The sequence below is a fragment of the Muscardinus avellanarius genome (assembly GCF_963383645.1).
Source record: "Muscardinus avellanarius genome assembly, chromosome: 1".
Lineage (NCBI taxonomy): Eukaryota > Metazoa > Chordata > Mammalia > Rodentia > Gliridae > Muscardinus > Muscardinus avellanarius.
This window is the reverse complement of record NC_137786.1, coordinates 231,634,485-231,655,232: the sequence shown is the minus strand read 5'-3', so window position 1 is coordinate 231,655,232 and position 20,748 is coordinate 231,634,485. Positions and strand designations below refer to the sequence as shown.

The 20,748-nt window shown below is 56.6% G+C and overlaps 1 protein-coding gene across 1 annotated transcript in view; it reads left to right on the top strand.

Moving 5' to 3' along the window:
* Positions 1-18,842, top strand: part of EHD1 (EH domain containing 1) — a gene marked incomplete at both ends in the record, with an annotated part of 27,206 nt that extends 8,364 nt beyond the window's left edge. The window contains 3 exons of the mRNA XM_080694949.1: positions 13,985-14,397; positions 17,731-17,895; positions 18,318-18,842. Coding sequence (XP_080551075.1) covers positions 13,985-14,397; positions 17,731-17,895; positions 18,318-18,842 — 1,103 coding nt within the window. The remainder of the gene's footprint in view (positions 1-13,984; positions 14,398-17,730; positions 17,896-18,317) is intronic.
* Positions 18,843-20,748: the final 1,906 nt, after the last annotated feature.

Below are 20,748 nucleotides of genomic sequence, written 5' to 3'. Positions count from 1 at the left end.
GTAGAAGCCCCTGAGTTCCATCCCCAGCACTGCACACACACAAAAAGCCAGGGCCAGCTTTCCTCTTTCTTACTGCTGTCTGCTCCAACCTGGTTTTAAGAAAATGACTGCTAAGCCAAAGCCCTGGGCTAGGCAATCTGAGTAAGTTACTCTTTAATAGAAAGAGCTACAAAGGGAGCTTACTCTCCACAGGCCGGCCTTGGTCTGAGGCCCACAGCGTATCTTTTGCTGACCTGGAGGAGCAGGAGGGAGGGGCTGCCCAGTGGTGCCTCAGTGCCTGGCTGTGTGGCTGGTATGTAGGCGGCCTTGGCTGCACAGCGCAGCAGAAGAGGCACATCCTGCCAGATTGTAGCTCTTGGACTGGCCATTAGGGCCCGAGAAGAAGTTTGGGATTCCTTGGCTCCCAGAGAGCCAGGCATGGTGGCGCATGTAATCCTAGTACGGTCATCCTGTACTTGGGAGGCTGAGACAGGAGGGTCACAGGTTCAAGGACAGCCTCAGCATGTAATGAGATTCTTCAGCCTAGTGAGACCTTGTTTTAAAATAAGAATAAAATAGGGCCGTAGGGTGTAGCCCCTGAGTTCCATCCCCGGTACCTGTCTCCCACCCACCCACACACAGGCATTCAGAAGCACCCATTTCCCTGGGCGGTGAGGCTCACCTGCCACAGTCCTGCCGCTTCAGCCTGTGTCCTGAGCTCAGCCGACTGAGCAGCTTGGACTGTCGGTCTTGGTGTTTGGACACTGGCCCTCGCCTCTGGGATGCACCCTTCCTTCCTTTCTCATGAGGAAAGAAACATGTGGCAGGGTCTAAACTTGCTCCCTTTGGGACAGGTACCAAAGTGCATTTTAAGGAGCCCTAGGGATTGTTTTGTTTTGTAGTTTTGTGGTTTTTGTGGGGTTTTTTTGCCATGCTAGGCAAGTGCTTTTATCATTGAACTATATCCTCAACCCTCTTTAGTTTTTATTTTGAGTTAGTGTCTCACTAAGTTGCCGAGGTTGACCTCCAATTTACAGTTCTGCCTCTGTTCCTGAGTAGTTGGGATTACAGCTGTGTGCCACCACACCCATCTTGGCAATTGGTGTTTTTGTTTGGTTGGCTTTGGCTTTTTTTGTGTGTGTGTGGTACTGGAAACTGAACCCAGGGGCATTTTACCTCCAATCACTTTAAAATTTTTTTTTTGTTTTGAAACAGGGTCTCACTGGTTGTTGAAGTCTTGCTGTATTGCTAAGGTTGGCCTTGAACCTGAGATCCTTTGGTCCCAGTCTCTCAAGTACCGGGATTGCTAGTATGTGCCACCATGCCTGGCGGTACTGGTTTTATTTTTTGCGGGGAGGGTTTCATTTAGGTACTGGGGATGAAACCCAGGGGCATTCCACCTCTGAGCTCTATTTTTTATTCTTTATTTTGCGAAGGGCCTCACTAAGTAGCTAAGGCTGTCTACGAACCTGCGATCCTCCTGTCTCAGCCTCCCAAATGCTGAGATTACAAGCATGCGCCACCATACCCGGCTGACCCAAATCCTTTTTATTTACTTTGAAACAGAATCTTGAGTTGCAGAGCTAGCCCTGAACCTATGATCCTCCTGTCTCAGCTCCTGAGTACCGGGATTACTCAGCCTGTGCCACCACGCCCGGTGGGCATTGTGTGCTGCTTGGGGCCGCGGAAGACACTAGCGTGCCAGGCTGTCCCAGCCCTTAAGTAGAAAACGTTCTTCCATGCAGAAAATGCATGGAAGAACAAGGCAGTGGGAGGAACTAAGGCCTCCTTGTGAGGCCTCTCTGGATCCACTGAAGCTCTCCCTGCCCCATCCTGGGAGAAAGAAGGGTCCTGAAAGATTGCCTATTGCTCAGATCAGAGGAGCTATCACTGTGAGATCTTGAGATCAAACTAGTTGTCCTAGACCACTCCTTCCTCATCCTGATCCCAGAGGTCCTGGTTTAAATGTCTTACTAAGTTACCAGTTAGGATTTGGGGTTGGGTGTTTTATCTTCAGAAATCGTGGTACAGTCCTGTAATCCCAGTATTGGTAGGCTGAGACAGGAGGATCGCTAGTTTGAAGCCGGTGTGTGGTAACTTAGGCCCTGTTTCAAAATAAAAACAGCTGGGGGTATAGCTCAGTGGTAGAGCACCCCTAGGTTCAATCTGCAGTTCTAAAAAATGAAGACCAACCATCACTTGGCACCTCTTGGAGATGCTGGGTGTGGACTCCAGGATGGTCACCATGGGGAGGACATGGGAGGGGCAGACTTTGGAGACCCCGCCCACCAGTCACGCAGAGGCCCGAGTGGCCCTGTGCAGCAGAGGAAGTCAGCAGAGGGCAGTGCGTTCCGGGCTCCCCTTGCTGGCGGCGTGGAAAGCAGGTGTTTCCCTCGCAGAAAGATACGCACAGCGGGAACACGGGTCTGGGCATGCGGCACACAAGCACACGGTGCCGCAGTCTGCGGCCGCTCCCTGGAAAACAGTGTTCCCGTGGAGGTCGCTTGCACGTCTGCCCGGCCCTCCCTGCTTTCTTCCTTTTCCCCCACAGTCCGCAGTGTGTTCAGGAAATACCGATGGAAAGATAAGTCTGGATACCCCTGGGCTCTGCCAGGGACCCTGGGAGTTGCCTGAGGGAAGAGAAGGGGCCCTGTGGGGTCTCGGCTGCTCTTGCCTGTTGGGCTAATCTTCTCAGTGACTTTAAAGATAACATTCTCCTGTGTCAGCAGAGAAAGGTGGCCTTGGGGACCGTGTTCATTCCTGAGTGCTGCCCGTGTGACTGATAAAGGGCACTTGGGAAGGCAGCCGGCCCGGGCGGAGCTGGCACCCTTGGCCCCCGGGGTGGTGACCCCTGCCCAGCTGCGCCAGGGCTCCCCAGGGCTTCCCAGCGTGTCCTCTGTGACAGCCATGAGGCTGTCCTCAGGCCTGGCCTGCACTAGCCCGGGGCCCGGCTGAGACTGTGCGCCGCGGTCTCTGCCATCAAGTGTGTCAGCAGAAGGGAGTGCGGCTTTGGCTTGGATTGGAGGGCGAGTCCCGCTGGCTGGGTGCCTCGCTTCCTGCCCTAGAGCGCGTCACATTTAGTTACCACAGCAGCTGCATCCACGAGGAAGCTGCTGCCCTGCAGAAGAGGGAAGAGGCTGAGGAATGTTCGCCGAGAGCCCCAGGTGACACAGGCCAGCCATGTGGGTGCTGATTTAAACCCAGCCTGAGCCGCAGCATGGCTGAGAGAGGCTGCCCTGCGGGAAGGAGATCTGAGAGCTAGGACTTTTGACCCCACTGGCTCACTACTCTGAGCTCCCTGGAAGTGCAGAGGTGCTTCTGCCTTCCCTGCCAGGGCCAGACCCTGAGCCCACAAGTGGGCCTGCGGTCTGGGCGTCGACAGCTGCACCTGCATCTGCTTTTTCTCCTTCCTGCTTCCAGCCAGAAGCCACTCCCAGGCCTTTTGTGGAGAGGCCCTCGGAGCCCAGGCCCAGCCAGGTCCCCCGGGCCTCACGCGCCCTCCTGCCAGCCGTCTGTGGTCCTAGGCGCCGTCCAAGCCGTCCTGATGCTTGCACTTGGACAGGGCCTCCCTGGCCCAGACCCATCCCTGTGGCCTAGAGCCCTGTGACCCATAACACTCTCCAGACGAGGCTTCTCTAGGGTGCTCTGGACCATAGGGTGTTCCAATGGGCTGCCCCAAGCCCGGGACAAGGCCGGTGCTGTGTCCCTCTGGGATTTGCAGCCTCATGGCACAGAGGGTGCTCAGTTCAATTCCCGGGTCAGGATGGGAGGGGCTGGGGGACGCCATGGAGTCGCCTAATCCTGGGGCCGTATCACTGTGGCAAGAGTGACAGTACAGGCTTCTAGGGCGAGTCTAGGGATTTCCACGTGCTAGACGTGCCCTAGTGCCTGCTACGTGGCTAAGGCTTCACCACTTGTCTGCTGGTTGATAGCAGACACTGAGAAGTCCGGGGTTTCCCAGACTTTGCTGTTTTCCTGAGTAACATCCTGAGGAGGCTCCTCAGGGCAGCTCTGACTCAGCTGGGGCTCCCCTTCGGATTCCAGAACTCCCTGAGCTGGCCAGCCCCAGGTTTCCTTGCCACCAGCCTCCCCACCCCAGCAGCATCCCTCCCCTCCTCCCTCTGGTTCAGCACTCTTCTCTGGCTGAGCTCTCCCTGGGGCGAGGCCAGCTCTGCCCACGGAGGCGGCGTACCAGGCGGTGCTGGCCTCCGCACCTGTTTCCCAGGCTGCCAGGCGGCAGCAGGCTGGGTAGCAGCTGGCCCAAGCTCCTGCAAATGTTTGATTTATATTTAGGGCCCACGGCATTCTTCACGCCTTGGAAGCTGTCCTTGCCTACACACCCATCAGAATCTGAGCTTCTTGGGCACCAAACGCAAATCCCGGGAGTAAATAAGAACAAACATTTACAAAGTGCTCGCGGATGCCAGGCACTCACTCGACCCCCCCAGCAGCTCGGAGGTAGAAACTTACTCTCTCCCGCTTAGCGGGAGCTGAGACTTGCACAGGGCGAGCGGCCTGCTTAGGTGGCCCTGCGGCCTGCTGAGTCGAGGGCTCAGGATTGAAACATGGGCCTGATGCCAGAGTCCGTCTGTCCATCCCCAACAAGCCTCGTTGCTGATTTTCAGGTCACATGTAGAGGTCCACGCGGCATATGGGGAGGGCCACCCTTTGGGTGCACAGCTGGTTGATGTCCCTGTCCCACTCCAGCCAGGACAGGGGCCATCTCATCACCAGGAGTTCCCTGGTGCAGGCAGCGCAGTGACATCCCGGTGCCTGCCTTTTCTAGGCTGTGTAAGTGGAACCATACAGTACAGAGCCCCGTGTGTGTTTCCTTTCACTGCTCCCGATGCTTTCGCGATTCACTCGTGTTAAGAGTGTTAAGAATACTGAGAAGCCGGGCGTGGTGGCGCACACTTGTGATCCCAGCATTCAGGAGGCTGAGAGCGGAGGATTGTGGTTCGCAGACAGCCTCAGCTACTTAGTGAGGCCCTTTGCAACTCAGCGAGATCCTGTTTCAAAATAAAGAATAAAAAATAGGGCAGCGGCTGTAGCTCGGAGGTCAAATGCCCCTGGGTTTCATCCTTAGCCCCCCCCCCAAAAAAAAAAAGAATCCTGAGAGTGTGCCCCGTTTTCTTCTTTTCTTTGTAGCGCTGGGCCTCAAGCCTCTGAGACAAGCACTCTACCACTGAGCCGCACCCCAGCCAAGGCTTGCTTCCTTTCTGTTGCTGGGTTGCATTCCATCCTGCGGCTGCACCAGCGCCGGTTCCCAGCCACCTGTTGAAAGGCGTTTGGAGCAGTGTTTTTTTTTTTTTTTTTTTTTTTAAGATACTGGGGATTGCCGGGCATGGTGGCGCACGCTTGTAATCCCCGCGCTTGGGAGGCAGAGACAGGAGGATCACGCAGGTTCAAAGCCAGCCGCGTGTGCTGGCTTAGGAGACCTTGTTTCCAAATTTAAAAAAATGTGAAAATAGGTCTGGGAGTGTAGCCCGGAGTTAGAAGGGCTTCCAGGAACCCCAGTACCACAAAAAAAAAAAAAAAAAAAAAAAAAAGATACTGGGGATGGAACCCAGGGTCATCCTCTCCAAGCTACACCCCCAGCCTTACTTTTTATTCTTTATTTTGAAACTAGGTCTATGTTGCGGAGGTTGGTGGCCTGTTTGAATAACGATGCTGTGAATATTCGTGTAGGCAGCTGGTGCAGACCAGGGCTTTCATTCTCTGGGCATTTGCTCTGGGGTGGGAGGCCTCTTCACTCAACCTCTGTGCCACTGGGGAGTCTTCCCTTAAGAACTTCAGCGCAGGCAGCTCCGCCACAAGTGCTCCCTGTGCGCCTGGCCCCGGATCCCGAGGCTGCTTTCTTCTCCCGCTCCCGGCTCTGTGGCACGGGTTGGAAATGTGTGTGATGGAGTGTTTTGGCGAGAAGTACGAGGCCCACGCAGCTTGAATGGCAGGAAACAAGTTGATTTGGAGACAAACCCTCCATTGTTCCATGTTCTAGAAACGTTAGGAGTGTGTGAAGTGTCTTTCCCCAGATGCTGGAACTACCTGAGTTTGGGGGGATGCTGGGGTAGGACAGGATGTACTGAAACGACCCATCTTCCATCTCAGGGCTGGCGGCGGGAAGCGGGGCTTCACCGTCAGGAGGCAGACCTCAGGTGAGCCAGCCGCCCCTGGGAAGAGCTGGGGTCCCCTGAGAGTGGGCAGGGTCTGAGGAGGCTCAGGGGAACGGAGCTGCCTGTCAAAAGTGGCTTGAGGCCTCCTGTCCAGATCAGCTGTGTTTATGCTCCATGAAGCACCCACAGCCAGACTGGCTCAGCCCGGCTGCCCCGGGCAGCTGACTTCTCTCGACCCTGCTCCAACACTCTTTTCTTTCCTTCCTAATTGAAGTAAAATCAGCCAGGCATGGTGGCGCAGGCTTGTAACCCCAGTGCTTGGGAGGCTGAGACAGGAGGACCACAGGTTCAAAGCCAGCCTCAGCTACTTAGTGAGGCCTCTTCAGCTTAGTGAGACCCTGTCTCAAAAAGAATTTTAAAAATAGGGCAGGAAGCCGGGCGTGGTTGCGCACGCTTGTAATCCTCGCTCTTGGGAGGCGGAGACAGGAGGATCGCGCAGGTTCAAAGCCAGCCGCGCTGGCGTAAGAGACCCTGTTTCAAAAATATAAAATAGGTCTGGGAGTGTAGCCCAGAGGTAGAAGGGCTTCCAGGAACCCCAGTACCACTAAAATAAAAAATAAAAATAAAATAAAAAATAGGGCAGGAGGTGTACGGCCCTGGGTTCAATCCCCAGTGTCTGTCTTTCTCTCTCTCACACACACACACACACACACACACACACATACACACAACTAATTGTGGGAAAAGTTACCTACTATATGAGCTTCACTGCTTTACCCCTATTGTTCGTGTGTGTGAAGCCATATTGTTCTACCTCTGAACAAAACCCCTAGCCCTTATTTATTTATTTTTATTTATTTATTTTGTGGGTCTGGGGATGGAACCCAAGGGCGTTCTACCTCCGAGCTACACCCCCAGCCCTAGTGTTATTCTTTATTTTGAAGCAGGGTCTCACTGAGTTGCAGAGGGCCTTACTAAGTAGCTGAGGCTGTCCGCGAACCGCGATCCTCCCGTCTCATCCTCCTGAATGCTGGGATGACAAGCGTGCGCCACCACGCCCTGCTTATTTCACCCGTTTTTAAGTGTGCAGTTCACACTTAAAAGGCATTGGGTACTTTCACAGTGCTGTCCATCTCTAGGACTTTTCTGTCTTTCCAGACTGAGACCCTCCCCAGGCACCAACCCTGCAGCCCTTGCAGCCCCCCCACCCCCCCTGCTGGCCCGCGTTTGCTCCATGCCTCGCGCAGCGGGCGTGAGCCTCCGTGACTGGCTCCTGCGCTTGGCGCTGAGTCCTCCCTGCCACGCTCTGGGCCAGTGCTCATCTGTGGCTGAGGCTTCTCATCAGAATGGCAGGTGGGGTTTTCCTTCTAGCCCAGCCCCCCTGCTTTCTTGTCCCTGGTGGGAAGAGGTGTGGGCTCTGTCACTCCTCCCTGGGCCAGCCAGACAAGCTCTGCAGAGCGCACCCCAGGGCCGCTCTCCCTCGCACCCAGCGCACTGTCAGGCACGGGAGGGAGTGGCCTCCGTGGCTGGCCTCTGGTGTGCCTCAGCGCCCGCCCGCGGGCTGGATGTCGGGCTGCGTGGCTGTGCTCGCTCCAGCGTGGACCCGTGCGCCCAGTGCTGCCTCCTGAGGGAGTGTGTGCCAAGGCGCTCCGGGTGGGCCAGGCAGAGCCTTGCCACCCGGTGGTCACACGCCTGCGACGACAGGGCAGAGGCCTGAGGGCCGTGACCCCCGGGGTGACCTGTGGGTGTACTTGGCCGGCCACTGTGTCTCCCTCCCGCCAAAAGTGTGATCATTTTCCGTAATAAACAGGAAATTTCATTCACCTGTAAAAAATGGACTTAGCTCCATGTTTTTGGACCCTGCTGAGGTGCTGGCCAGCAGCAGGGCTGGGGCCAGGAGCACTCTCGTTCCCCCTCTCCTCATCCACACAGCGCCCTGCCCAGACACCCTGAGAGGAGGGCAGGGGCCATACTGGTGGGCAGGGAGGGCAGCCTCAGCTCCCCAGGCGCCGTCCTGATGCCCGGCCAGAGCCAGCCCTGCTGAGGCAGCCATGGGGTGCCTGTTCCCAGGAAGTCCAGTTTTGGCGTCCCGCCCCCCCCAGCTGCGGGGCTCTTCAGCCTGGCTGTGAGGTCACCCTGCTCCGCGAGGCGCCTCTGTCGTGGCTCCCGAGTCATCATCGCCGTTTCCTCACTAACCCCCATTTCTGTTGCTGCCCCGAAGGCTGCAGGGGCCAGGCAGGCGGGGTCAGCGGGCGTGCGGCACCACTCGGGTGCAGCTGCCCTCTAGCTTTCTGCTGACATTTCACTCCCTGGGTGTCGCCTCCCTGCTCTGGGAGCCAGGCTTCCCCCAGGGCCTTGTACTTTGGAACTGGCAGCCTGTGCCCATGGTTGGCTGTTGGCACGCGGTCACCTGGCACTTGACCCGAGTGTTCCCACATCTGAGCACAGGGAACCTGGGCGTCCTGACCAGAACACTGGTGGAAGACAGGTCAGGCTTCCCTGCCCGCACTGGAGCCCGGCCGCTCTGGCGTAGCTCAGCCCCGCGAGGAAGCGCCTCCCTCGTGGATTCTCCATCTCCCTGTTGAGTGTGGGCTGGGGAGTCACCACAGCGGTGATGGAGTCCCAGGCCCCTAGTCCCCGCGGGGTCTCATTCCCCCTCCTGGGCCATTTCACGCTGGGCCCTATGCTCATTTAGTTCTGCTTGCAATGCTAGGAGGAGGAATTGAGATTTGAGTTTACAGATAAAGAAGGTATAGCCCAGTAGGGTGTGGTGGCGCACACGTGTAATCCCAGAGCTTGGGAGGCTGAGACAGGAGGATCGCAGGTTCCTGGCAAGACTCAGCTACTTAGGTGAGACCCTCCGCAACTTAGGGAGACCTTGTTTCAAAATAAAGAATAAAAACTAGGGTTGGGGGTGTAGCTCAGAGGTAGAATGCCCCTGGGTTTAGTCCCCTGTACTGCAGAAAAGAAAAAGAAGAAGCAGCCGCCATACACAGTGGTGCAGACCTGTCACCAGCCTGGGAGGCTGGGACAGAGGATTGCAGATTCAAGGCCAGAGTGCAGCCACTTAGTGAGACTGTTTCAAACAAATCGAAAGGGATCGGGCGTAACTGAGCGAAAGAGCATCCCTGGCTTCAGTTAACCCTGTACACACACCCACACGAAGGCCAGAAAGAACGTGGGTCAGCAGCAAAGCTGGGAGCTAACTTCAGAGGCAGCTTAATTCAAAGCCCGTGTTCTTTCTGGACGTCCCAGGGTGGGAAGAGGCTTGGGCCTGTGTCTCTGAAGCACACTTGACCCGGCATTTGGCAAGGGAAGGCTGTCTAACCGAGCGAGGCTCACTCCCAGGCAGCCTTGCGTGTGAACCCTGCAGCGCAGCGCCGTGGGAACCGCTGGTCTTGGGAGCCCAAGCTGGGCGCTTGCCTTCAGCCCGGGAGAGGACAGCGTGGTGGGGTCGGGGTGGCGAACGCTACCCGGACAGAGGTGGTGCCGCCTTCCCCATGTCCTCTGCAGTGCTGAGCTGGCCTCCACAGGGATGGGGGGCTGTCCTGTGCTGCTGGGTGCATGCACACGTGCGGGAGCTGTGGCCAGGTCCCGGCCAGTGTCCCTAGCAGGTCCTGTAGGCGTGTCTTTCCTGGCTTACTCCGGGGAGTACTTGGTGGTTCTTAAAGGCCGGCCTGGATTTGGGGTGGCCTGGGACCTGTGTTAGGAAGTGGAGCATTCTACCTCTCAGCTGATGCCCCTAGCTCTGTGTGTGTGTGTGTGTGTGTGTGTGTGTGTGTGCGCGCGCGCGCGCGCGTGCTGAAGATTGAACCCAGAATTGAACCCAGGGCCATTCTACTGGCTAAGCTACACCCCAAGCCCAATTTTTTTTTTTTTTTTAAATTTTGAAACAGGGGCTTACCAAATTGCAGAGGGCCTCACTCAGTGGCTGAGGGCTGGAACCTGTGATCCTCCTGTCTCAGCCTCCCAAGTACTAGGATTACAAACATGTGCTTCCCCAGCCCTATTTTATGTTTTATTTTGAAACAGGTGAATTGTGTTTCAGTTGTGTTACAACACCAAAAAAATTGTGTTGTAAGTTGCTGGGTATTGGGGGTGGAACCCAGGGGCTTTTTACCTCTGGGCTACACTCCCAGACCTTTTTTTTTTAAAATATATTTTGTTTGGAAACAGGGTCTCACTAAGTTGCTGAGAGCCTCACTAAGTAGCTGAGGCTGACTTTGAACCTGTGCGATCCTCCTGTCACAGCCTCCCAAGCGCAGGGATTACAAGCGTGCACCACCACGCCTGGTAAATGGAAACATTCTGAAGAACCATAATTGTCAAGTAGAATACAAATTAAAGCACTGTTAGAGACACCAAAATCATTGGCTCAAATCAGGTATCTAATAGTTATCTCGCCCTCTTGGGCCTGTGTCTTTCATCCTGGAGCCCAGCCTGCCCGGCTCCTGCCACCATATTTGCATCCCCGGCCTCAAGGAGGAAATCAGAGGGCTCTGCATCTTTTCTTACCACGTCTGTTGCAGCCAAGGCTGGGAAGTGCTTCGGCTGGAGGCCATGAATCCAGCTAAAACTAGATATCTCCATCATTAACAGATCTCCAGTCAGCCTTTCACAGATGGTGGTCTCGACTGGGCCTCAGTTGACGATGGGAAACAGCCTAGCAGGGTTTAGTGCTGAGTGTCTAGTGCAGCCACTTTGTCTTGGAGAAGTGCAAAGGAGGGCTGGGTACGTTGCAGGGTGGCGCACTTGCCTGGCCTGTGTGAGGCCCTGGCTCCATTCTCACCAAAAAACAGCCTGGTGTGATGGGTTAAGCCTATGATCCCAGGATTTGGGAGGCAGAGATAGGAGGATCACAGGTTTGAGGACAGCCTCAGCAAATTTTTTTTTTTTTTTTTTTTTTTTTGGTGGTACTGGGGGTAGAATCCAGGGACTTTCTACCTCCGGGCTATACTCCCAGACCTATTTTATACTTTATTTGGAAACAGGGTCTCACTAAGTTACTGAGAGCCTCACTAAGTAGCTGAGGCTGACTTCGAACCTGTGTGATCCTCCTGTCTCAGCCTCCCAAGCGCGGGGATTCAAGTGTGCGCCACCACGCCCGGCTCAGCCTCAGCAATTAACAAGGCCTTCAGAAGCTTGGTAAGACCCTATTTCCAAACAAAAAATAAACCAGGCATGGTGGCGCACGCTTGTATCCCAGTACTTAGGAGGCTGAGACAGGAGGATTGCAGATTTGAAGCCAGCCTTGGCAACTTAGCGATCCTCTCAGCAACCTAGTGAGACCCTGTTTCCAAATAAGAAATAAAATCGGGCTGGGGTGTAGCTTGGAGGTAGAAAACCTCTGGGCTCAGTCCCTAGCACCACCAAGAAAAGAGAGACACAGAGAAAAGTACTTAACACCTACAGAAGGAAAGTGGTGTGCAGCTGCTGATTGTGAAGGTCAGCAAATTCTGAAAGGGATGGAAAGTTAATATCAGAGCCGGGCGCCGTGGTGCACGCTTGTCATCCCAGCACTCGGGAGGCTGAGACCAGAGGATCGCGGTTCGCGGACAGCCTCGGCTACTTAGTGAGGCCCTCCGCAACTCAGTGAGACCCTGTTTCAAAGTAAAGAATAAAAATAAGGCTGGGGTGTAGCTCGGAGGTAGAATGCCCCTGGGTTCCATCCCCAGAACCGCAAAAAAAAAAAAAAAAAAAAGGAAGGAAGGAAGGAAGGAAGAAAAAGTTAATATTATCAGCTCTGCAGACTTTTTTGGTGACTGTCACAGCTAAGCTCTGCTGTTGTAGACAAAAGCAGTCATAGACATACAAATGAACATGGCTGCATTTTGATAAAACTTTATTTACATAAGCAGGTGGTGGGCCAGATTTGGTCTCTGAGCTCATTTGCCAATCCTTGTTGTCGAAAATAAGTGAGATTTTTGCAAATAGGGAGCTTGGCACGTGGGTACTGAACAGATGGCCGCTGCGGTTGGGAGCTATTAAGCAGTCACTGCTGCACGGGGCAGGCAGGCGGGGCACCTGAGTCCCGCCTCCTGCCTCCCGCACCGAGGCCTGCCGCTTGGCCTCCCTTGCTGGCCCCCGGCCCACGTTAGTGCCTGATCTTGGTGGCTGGCTTTGCGTGAGCACTTATCCGCACAGGGACCTGCTGGCGAGGGTTCTGGTGTGTGGTATGGAAATCGGGAAGGCCCATGATGCTACCTGGGCTGCTCTGCTGTCTAGAGGTGTGCATTCTGCTGGGCAGCCGGGCGTGGTGGCGCACGCTTGTAATCCCAGTACTTGGGAGGCTGAGACGGGAGGGTCAAAGGTTTGAAGCTAGCCTCGAAAATTTAGTGCGAGACCCTCCGCAACATAGTGAGACCCTGTTTCCCAGTAGTAAATAAAATGAGGCTGGGGGTTTAGCTCAGAGGTAGAATGCCTCTGGGTTCAATCTCCAGTGCCACAAAATAAGTAAATAAACTGGGTGCAGTAGTACAGGCCTGTAATGTCAGTATTTGGGACCTGAGTTGGGAGGATCACAGGTTTGAGGCCAGCCGTAGCAACTTAGCAAGATCCCTTTTCCTTTCTTTCTCTTCTTTCTTTCTTTCTTCCTTTTTTCAATACTGGGGATGGAATCCAGGGGCATTCTACCTCCGAGCTACACCCCAGGTCTATTTTTTTTTACCCCCTGTACTGTACTGGGAATGGAACCCAGGGACATTCTACCTTTGAGCTATACCTCCAACCCTATTTTTTTTTCTTTTTCTTTTTTTTTTTTTTTTTGGTGGTACTGAGGTTCCTGAAAACCCTTCTACTTCCGGGCTACACTCCCAGACCTATTTTTATGCTTTTTTATTTTGAAACGGTCTCTTAAGCCAGCACGGCTGGCTTCGAACCTGCGGGATCTCCTGTCTCCGCCTCCCAAGCGCGCGGGGATTACAAGCGTGTGCCACCACGCCCGGCTTTATTCTTTATTTTGAAACGGGGCCTCACTGAGTTGCGGAGGGCTGAGGCCTCATTAAGTAGCTGAGGCTGTCTGCGAACTGTCCTCCTGTCTCAGCCTCCCAAATGCCGGGATGACAAGCGTGCGCATGTCTAGCTCCCAGCCCTACTGTTTATTTTTTATTTGGAAACAGGGTGTCACCGAGTTGCAGAGGGCCTCACTAAGTAGTGGAGGCTGGGAGCAGACCTGTGATCCTCCTGTCTCAGCCTCCCAAGTACTGGGATTACAAGTGTGCACCACCACGACCAGCCCAGCAAGATTCTTTTTCAAAAATTAAAATTTAAGCCTGGGCATGGTAGCACATGCTTGTAATCATAGTACTTGGGAGGCTGGGACAAGAGGATTGCAGTTCGCAGACATCCTCAGCTACTTGGTGAGGCCTTTTGCAACTCAGTGAGATCTTGTTTCAAATGAAGAATAAAAAATAGGGCTAGGGGTGTCGCTCAGAGGTAGAATTCCCCTGGTTTTTATCTCCAGTATGGCAAAAAAAAAAGAAAATTAATTTAAAAGTGGGGGCATAGTTTAGAGGTAGGATGTGCCTTTGAGTTCAATACTCAGTACCACCCCCCTAAATAAACCCATTAAAATAAAAAGGGCGCCAGGTATGATGGTGCATGCCTGTGACCCCAGTACTTGGGAGGCTGATCAGGAAGATCAGAGGTTCAAGGCCAGTCTCAGCAACTTAGACTTTGAACAGCTTGTTAAGGCTGTTAGTAACTTAGCAAGACCCTGTTTCCAAGTAAAAAAAATAAAATAGGACTGGGGATATAGCTCAGAGGTAGAACGCTCCTGGGTTCAATCTCCAGTACTACCAAAAAAAAAATTACCCAGGCACAGAGAGTCCATGGCCAATTGGAGCGGAGGCCTCCTGAGCTGCGGGGTCCAACTCCGCCCTCTCGCCCCCCAGGTTATGACTTCGCTGCCGTGCTCGAGTGGTTCGCGGAGCGGGTGGACCGCATCATCCTGCTCTTCGACGCCCACAAGCTGGACATCTCCGATGAGTTCTCGGAGGTCATCAAGGCCCTCAAGAACCATGAGGACAAGATCCGCGTGGTGCTGAACAAGGCCGACCAGATCGAGACGCAGCAGCTGATGCGGGTGTACGGCGCCCTCATGTGGTCCCTGGGGAAGATCATCAACACCCCCGAGGTGGTCCGCGTCTACATCGGCTCCTTCTGGTCCCACCCGCTGCTCATCCCTGACAACCGGAAGCTCTTTGAGGCTGAAGAGCAGGACCTCTTTAAAGACATCCAGTCTCTGCCCCGAAACGCCGCCCTCAGGAAGCTCAACGACCTGATCAAGCGGGCCAGGTTGGCCAAGGTAGGCCGGGGGCAGGCGGCGGGCGGCAGGGATGCCCGGCCCTGTGCTGCAGAAACCCCTGCTCCGCTCCAGTGGGGCGGCCTGTCCTCTCAGCCTGCCTGTGTGGGGCTTGTGCCCACTCGCTTCAGGGAGGATTTGAATATGCATCTGCCATGCTGCCCGCCCACAGGAGGCGGCCGCAGGAGGAAGGAGGCCACCCAGCTTCCCCTCCAGGGCCGACTGTGCCCTGAACAGGCGACGCTGCAGAGTAGACCCCAGGCTGTGGTGGGGAGTGTGCCCAGCCCCGTGCCAGCGCTCCTCGGCCTTCCTGGGGAAAACAGAGGGTGCAGATGGAAAATAGCACCCATCATTTGTGTCATTGCGGGGTAGACGTAGGGTGCTGCAGGGGTCCTGTGGGGAGACATCTTGGTGGGACAGGAGGGCCTGGGGAGTCCGTGGTGGGAGCAGCTGTTCAAGCTAGAACAGGAAGTAGCTACTGAAGAAATGGGTGTTGCCCTGCCGTACAGAGAGGACACTGGGTGCCGAGGCCCACGCCCTGTGAGCGGTGGCACTCACAGGCCTCGCAAACTTGGCCTCACTCTGCAGGGGAGCGCGGGGCCCAGCGCGCCCGGCAGCAGGATCTGCAACTCAAGCTTTGGAATCTTGGTGCCCAGCCAAGTGCTTGAGTGAGAGCCAGGGTGGCTGGGGCTGAAACCGAGGTCAGTGCCACCGGGAACCTTCAAACACAAAGAGCCCGATGTGCCCCCCACCGGGGTCTGCCTTGGAATTGCCCCTCGTGAGCCTGTCCAGATTAGCCTTTGGACAGCAGGGTCTGACACAGTGTCTAAGGAGCCGAGCAGGCCGAGCATGGTGGCGCATGCCTTAATTCCGGCAGACAGGAGGATCACAGGTTCAAGGCCAGCTTCAGCAACATAGTGAGACCCTTAGCAACTCAGTGAGTCCCTGTTTCAAAATTTAAAAAAAAAAAAAGGAGCCAGGCATGGGGGCACACGCTTGCAATCCCAGCATTTGGGAGGCTGAGACAGGAGGATCGCAGTTGGCAGCCAGCCTCAGCTACTTAGTGAGGCCCTTTGCAACTTAGTGAGACCCTGTTTCAAAATAAAGAATAAAAAATTGGGCTAGGGGATTAGCTTGGAGGTAGAATGACCTTGTATTTAATCCTTAGTACTACAAAAAACAAGAAAGAAAGAAAGAAAGAAAGAAAGAAAGAAAGAAAGAAAGAAAGAAAGAAAGAAAGAAAGAAACAAGACAGGCTGGGAGTGTAGCTTAGATGTAGAATGCCCTGGGTCCGATCCCCACTACCAGGAAGAAAAAACAGCTGAGAGCTGAGGCCAGACACTTGCATTCTGGCCTGGAATCCAGCTGCTCCTTTAGACACTTAGCACAGGGTTTGATTGTTTCAGAGCTAGGCTTTGACCAGGGTGTGCTGGTCTGTGCCTGGAGTCCCAGCTGCTTGGTGGCTGATGCAGGAGGATCCCTTGGGTCCGAATTGGTGGCCAACAAAATGTTCCTGTCTCTAAAAGCAAAACAAATTTTATTTTATTTATTTATTTATTTATTTTGCGAGTCTGGGGATGGAACGCAGGGGCATTCGACCTCCAAGCTACACCTCCAGCCCTATTTTTTTTTATTCTTTAGTTTGAAACCGGGTCTCACTGAGTTGCAGAGGGCCTCACTAAGTAGCTGAGGCTGTTCTTGAACCATGATCCTCTGGTCTCAGCCTCCCAGATGCTGGGATTACAAGGGTGTGCCACCACGCCCGGCTAAAACAAAATTTTAAAAAGGGCTTTGACCGCAGCTTCCTTCGGGCTGGTCAGAGCTCGGTTTTCGGCAGTCAGGCCAGCAGGGTGCTTCACCATTTTCTCTGACCACTAGAGTAGTGGGGGCGGCCCGTGAGGTGTCATGGCTTCAGTGATAGCCGTGCCTGTGGTGGCAGTGCCCTGAGCTCCGAGCACGTCCCTGGAGGTCCATGCTCGCTCCCGCTACTGTCTGTAGTGCTGGGGCGCTGTCTGGAGGCTGCAGTCAGGTAGCATGTGGCTGTGCCTCTGCCACTGCCGGGGCTTCCTCCTCGCCAGCCAGCAGGGCAGGCAGCTGGCTGGGCTGCAGGTTCTGGCCCCTACTTCCCCTCCAGATTTGGCATTCTTTCTTTTTTTCTTTGCAGTGCTGGGGACGGAAGCCAGGGCCCCACACTGGCCAGCAAACGCCCAACCCCTGAGCTACACCCCTAGCCCTTTTTGAAGTTTATTTTGAAATGGGCTCTCTAAGTTACCCACCTGGCCTCAAACTTGCGACCCTCCTGCCTTAGCCTCCCCAGTCTCTGTGATTACAGCATGCCACCATGTTGGGCTCAGAATTGGCATTCTTACACGAGTGTGCTCACGCTAAAGGTGAGAGGACAGGGCTCTGCACTTTTCTAGATCTCCCCCTTCTAGATGTCTCGGACTGCCCTGTGCGTGGGGCTGAGGAAGGAGCCCGTGACAGCCCATGTGGCTGGTCCCGGGGCTCAGAGCACCAAGAACAGACAGCGTGAGCTGGGGGCCACCTGGCCTGACCCTCTCCCCGTGGGCCATGCCCCTGCGCAGCTCCTTCCAGGTAGCAGAACAAGGGCAGCTGCGGCCAGGCTATCAGCGTGGCCAGCCGTACAGTGCCCAGCCTGGGGCCTATGCGTCGCTGTGCCTGGGAGCCTGCGCTCCCTGGCTCTGTCTCATACCTGCTGCTTCCTTTTCCTGGGGGGACCCTCGCTGGCCTGCGCTGGCCACAGCATCCTGGAAACGCCTAGATGTGGGCCCTGGGTGGGAGAGGGTCATCTGGACGAGTGGGGCCATTGGGTGGGTAGAGCCAGCGTGGGGAGAAGAGGAGGCTGGCCAGCCTAAACGTACACAGTGATATCACTCGGCAGGGAGAGGATGGTTGGTGGTGGATGTTGCTGGCCCGCTGAAGGGAAACAGGGTGTTCATCCTTAATCAGGAAGTGGCTAAGCAAGGCTTAGCATGGGTAAAGGTGGGGAGCAGCCAGGCACGCCTTGGTGGGGCCTTTCTTATCCCAGTCACCCCAGGCTGTTGTGACACAGGCACTCTGCAGGGGCGCCCACCAAAGAGAAGGCCCTCAGCAGTGCAGGCGCCCCTGCTCCCCACCAGCCTCTGAACCTCACTCGGGAGCCCAAGCGCCTGGCTGCAGAGTTAGGTGGCGCTGCCTGGAGAGTGAGGTGGCGTGCTCAACAAGTGGCCTCTGTCGATGCTGCCCCCCCCCCCCCCGCTTGTCACCGGGGTTTGCGCAAGGCCTGTCTCTGGGGGCAGCCCCCGACACCCACCCTGCCCCTCCCCGTCCTCACAGGTCCACGCCTACATCATCAGCTCCCTCAAGAAGGAGATGCCCAATGTCTTTGGTAAAGAGAGCAAAAAGAAGGAGCTGGTGAGCAACCTGGGCGAGATCTACCAGAAGATCGAGCGGGAGCACCAGATCTCCCCCGGCGACTTCCCGAGCCTCCGGAAGATGCAGGTACGGCCGCCGGAGGGACCCTCCCCCGCGGAGGCAGCTGGTTAGTCACCAGCACCCCACCTGACTCAGCTGGCCAGGCTGGCACCAAGGAGGGAGGCCGTGACTCAGCGGGGGTGAGCCAGGGCAGGGCAGGCCTTCGGGTGTCCTGTTGGCAGAGCCTCCCTGCCATGGACCCTGTACAGGCTGACAGGCCCAGATGTGGGGCAAAGCTTCCCAGCTTTGTCCTGATCCGCACAAAACCGGCTTCTGGTTTTGTCTTGTGGAGCTGGGGATGGACCCCAGGGCTCCCCACACAGTGTCCCTGGCTCACTCCTCTGCCTAGGGCCCTGCAGAGGCCGCCCCGCCCACCCCTCTCCTTCCTCGGCCTCCCTTCCCCACTGCCTAGTTCTCCAGCTGGGTACTCAACCTCCCCCGCCCCCCAGGAACTCCTGCAGACCCAGGACTTCAGCAAGTTCCAGGCCTTGAAGCCAAAGCTCCTGGACACGGTGGATGACATGCTGGCCAACGACATCGCCCGGCTGATGGTGATGGTGCGCCAGGAGGAGTCCCTGATGCCCTCCCAGGCCGTGAAGGGCGGCGCCTTCGACGGCACCATGAACGGGCCCTTCGGGCACGGCTACGGCGAGGGGGCCGGAGAGGGCATCGACGACGTCGAGTGGGTGGTAGGCAAGGACAAGCCCACCTACGACGAGATCTTCTACACGCTGTCGCCCGTCAACGGCAAGATCACGGGCGCCAGCGCCAAGAAGGAGATGGTGAAGTCCAAGCTGCCCAACACGGTGCTGGGGAAGATCTGGAAGCTGGCCGACGTGGACAAGGACGGGCTGCTGGACGACGAGGAGTTCGCGCTGGCCAACCACCTGATCAAGGTCAAGCTGGAGGGCCACGAGCTGCCCGCCGACCTGCCGCCGCACCTCGTCCCCCCCTCCAAGCGCAGGCACGAGTGACAGCTGCGCCCTGGCCGGGCACCACACGTCCACTTGCCACCCGCCCTGCCAGGCGGGCTGGGCCTGGGACGCAGAGGTTGCGGGAGGGGAAGGGTCACCAATTTTCAAGGTCCATAAAGACTGAGCGGTGTTTCCTCAGCTCTTGAGTAGGAGAACCACCAACTTTCTTTTAAGCTGTTCCTGGGCCCGCGGGGGCGGCAGGGGTGACACTGGGATAGGAATGATGCGATTTTGTGCACAAGAACTATGGATATTTTTAATATATAACGTTAGAGGCAGCCTTCTTTCTTGCCTCCTCCTGTATCCGACAGCCCCACGCAAATAGCCTCTCCTGTCCCAGCCTTTACTCCTGCCCTGGCGCGGCAGCGACAGTGACCCCAGGGAGCCAGCTCGGCCTGCCCACCTGTGCGCCCCTCCTGGTGGCGGCTGCCCAGGGCCCCGCATGGACGGAGCCTGCACTCCCCAGCTGGCTCTGAGCCAGGCTCGCCCCGGGGGCAGCGCGTCCTCCCAGCCAGCTCTGCCCTGCTCTGGGGCAGCGGCCTGCGCCTCCCGCCGGCCCTCCCTCTGCCGCACTGCAGCCGCAGGCCCCCACTTTCCTCCTTTATCAGGGCTGTGGGCAATGAGGGATCTTCTAGAAAGCTGCATAAGCTAGTTTTGTTCTGTACAGTGACACCTTTCATACTTGACCACGTTGCCCAGTAACTTCCGGACCACTTGTTCAAAGCTGTGATTTTTTTTGTCTCCTCTTCCCACACGCCAGCCGGGGCAGCTCCACCTGGGGCCCTGGATGTGTGGGGTATGCGCGGAGCACGCCGCTCAGGAGCCCGGGTTCGCTTCTGGCCGAGGAGGGGCAGCCGCCCCGGCTCCTGCCCAGTGGACCCCGGCTCCCGAAGCTTCCTGGCACGCCTCCCCACTCGGGGTGGGCCACAGGTCCCCAGGACCTGGTGTAGTCCGGTGCTGGTAAGAGAAAGCCTGTGGCTCTGCCCGGGCCTCGTGTCCAGGCAGCAGGGACCAGGGGAAACCCAGCCCTCCTCTCGCCCCTCCTTGCCCTGCGCCCCCAGCCTCCCGTGCTGAGCAGGAGGGGAGGCACCGTGGATGTCTCCGGTAGCCCTCCCCAGACCGAGCAATAAGGAAGCAGAGCCGGCAGCGCCCAGGCGGGCCGCCTCTGCGAGAGCTCGGGGGAAGGGCCGGGCGCGGGCGCGGGCCTGGCGGGTGCTGCAGGCGGGCCTCAGGGAGCCCCTGCTGCTCCCCCACGCCGCTCCCAGCCCTCCTGGGGCTGGGGCCCCGGGGTCTGGCTGTTACCTCCACTGCCCCCATGGTGTTCGGTGGTGGGTGGCGACTGTGGCACCCTTGTGTAAGGTGTGGCGGCTTGTTCACACTTATGGGGGGGGGACTGATACTGAAGACTGTTTTCCTTGCATTAAAGAAAGTTTTAATTGTGCTGATACAGGCTCGGTTGTCTGTTCTAGCCCAGGGCCCTTCCCACACCGGGCCTGCAGGGGTGCTGACAGGGCTTTGGGGACCGAGATGTCAGCAGGACCAGGTGGCCACCCTGCCCAGGCACAGCTGGGCCGCAGCTTCCACCTGTCACCAGGGTCCTGCAGAGGAGGGGCGGGGCTGGCCCCCACCCCACGCTCCTGGCTGAGCAGAGGTAGCTGGGCAGTTGGGAGGAGCCTGCCGGCTGGGACCTACAACACCCCCTCTACCATTACCCCCACAGACAGACGAGTGGGCGCCCAGGGGGCCCTTGGCACCGGGAGCAGCTAGTAATGAGGGTTTCTGGACTCCATGCTCACCCTGAGGGATGTGGGAAAACCAGGGAGGTGGCCCAGGACAGAGCAGACGCTGGCAACACACCCTCACAGTGTGGGCCGCAGGGCCAGATGTCACAGATAGGGGCCTGTTT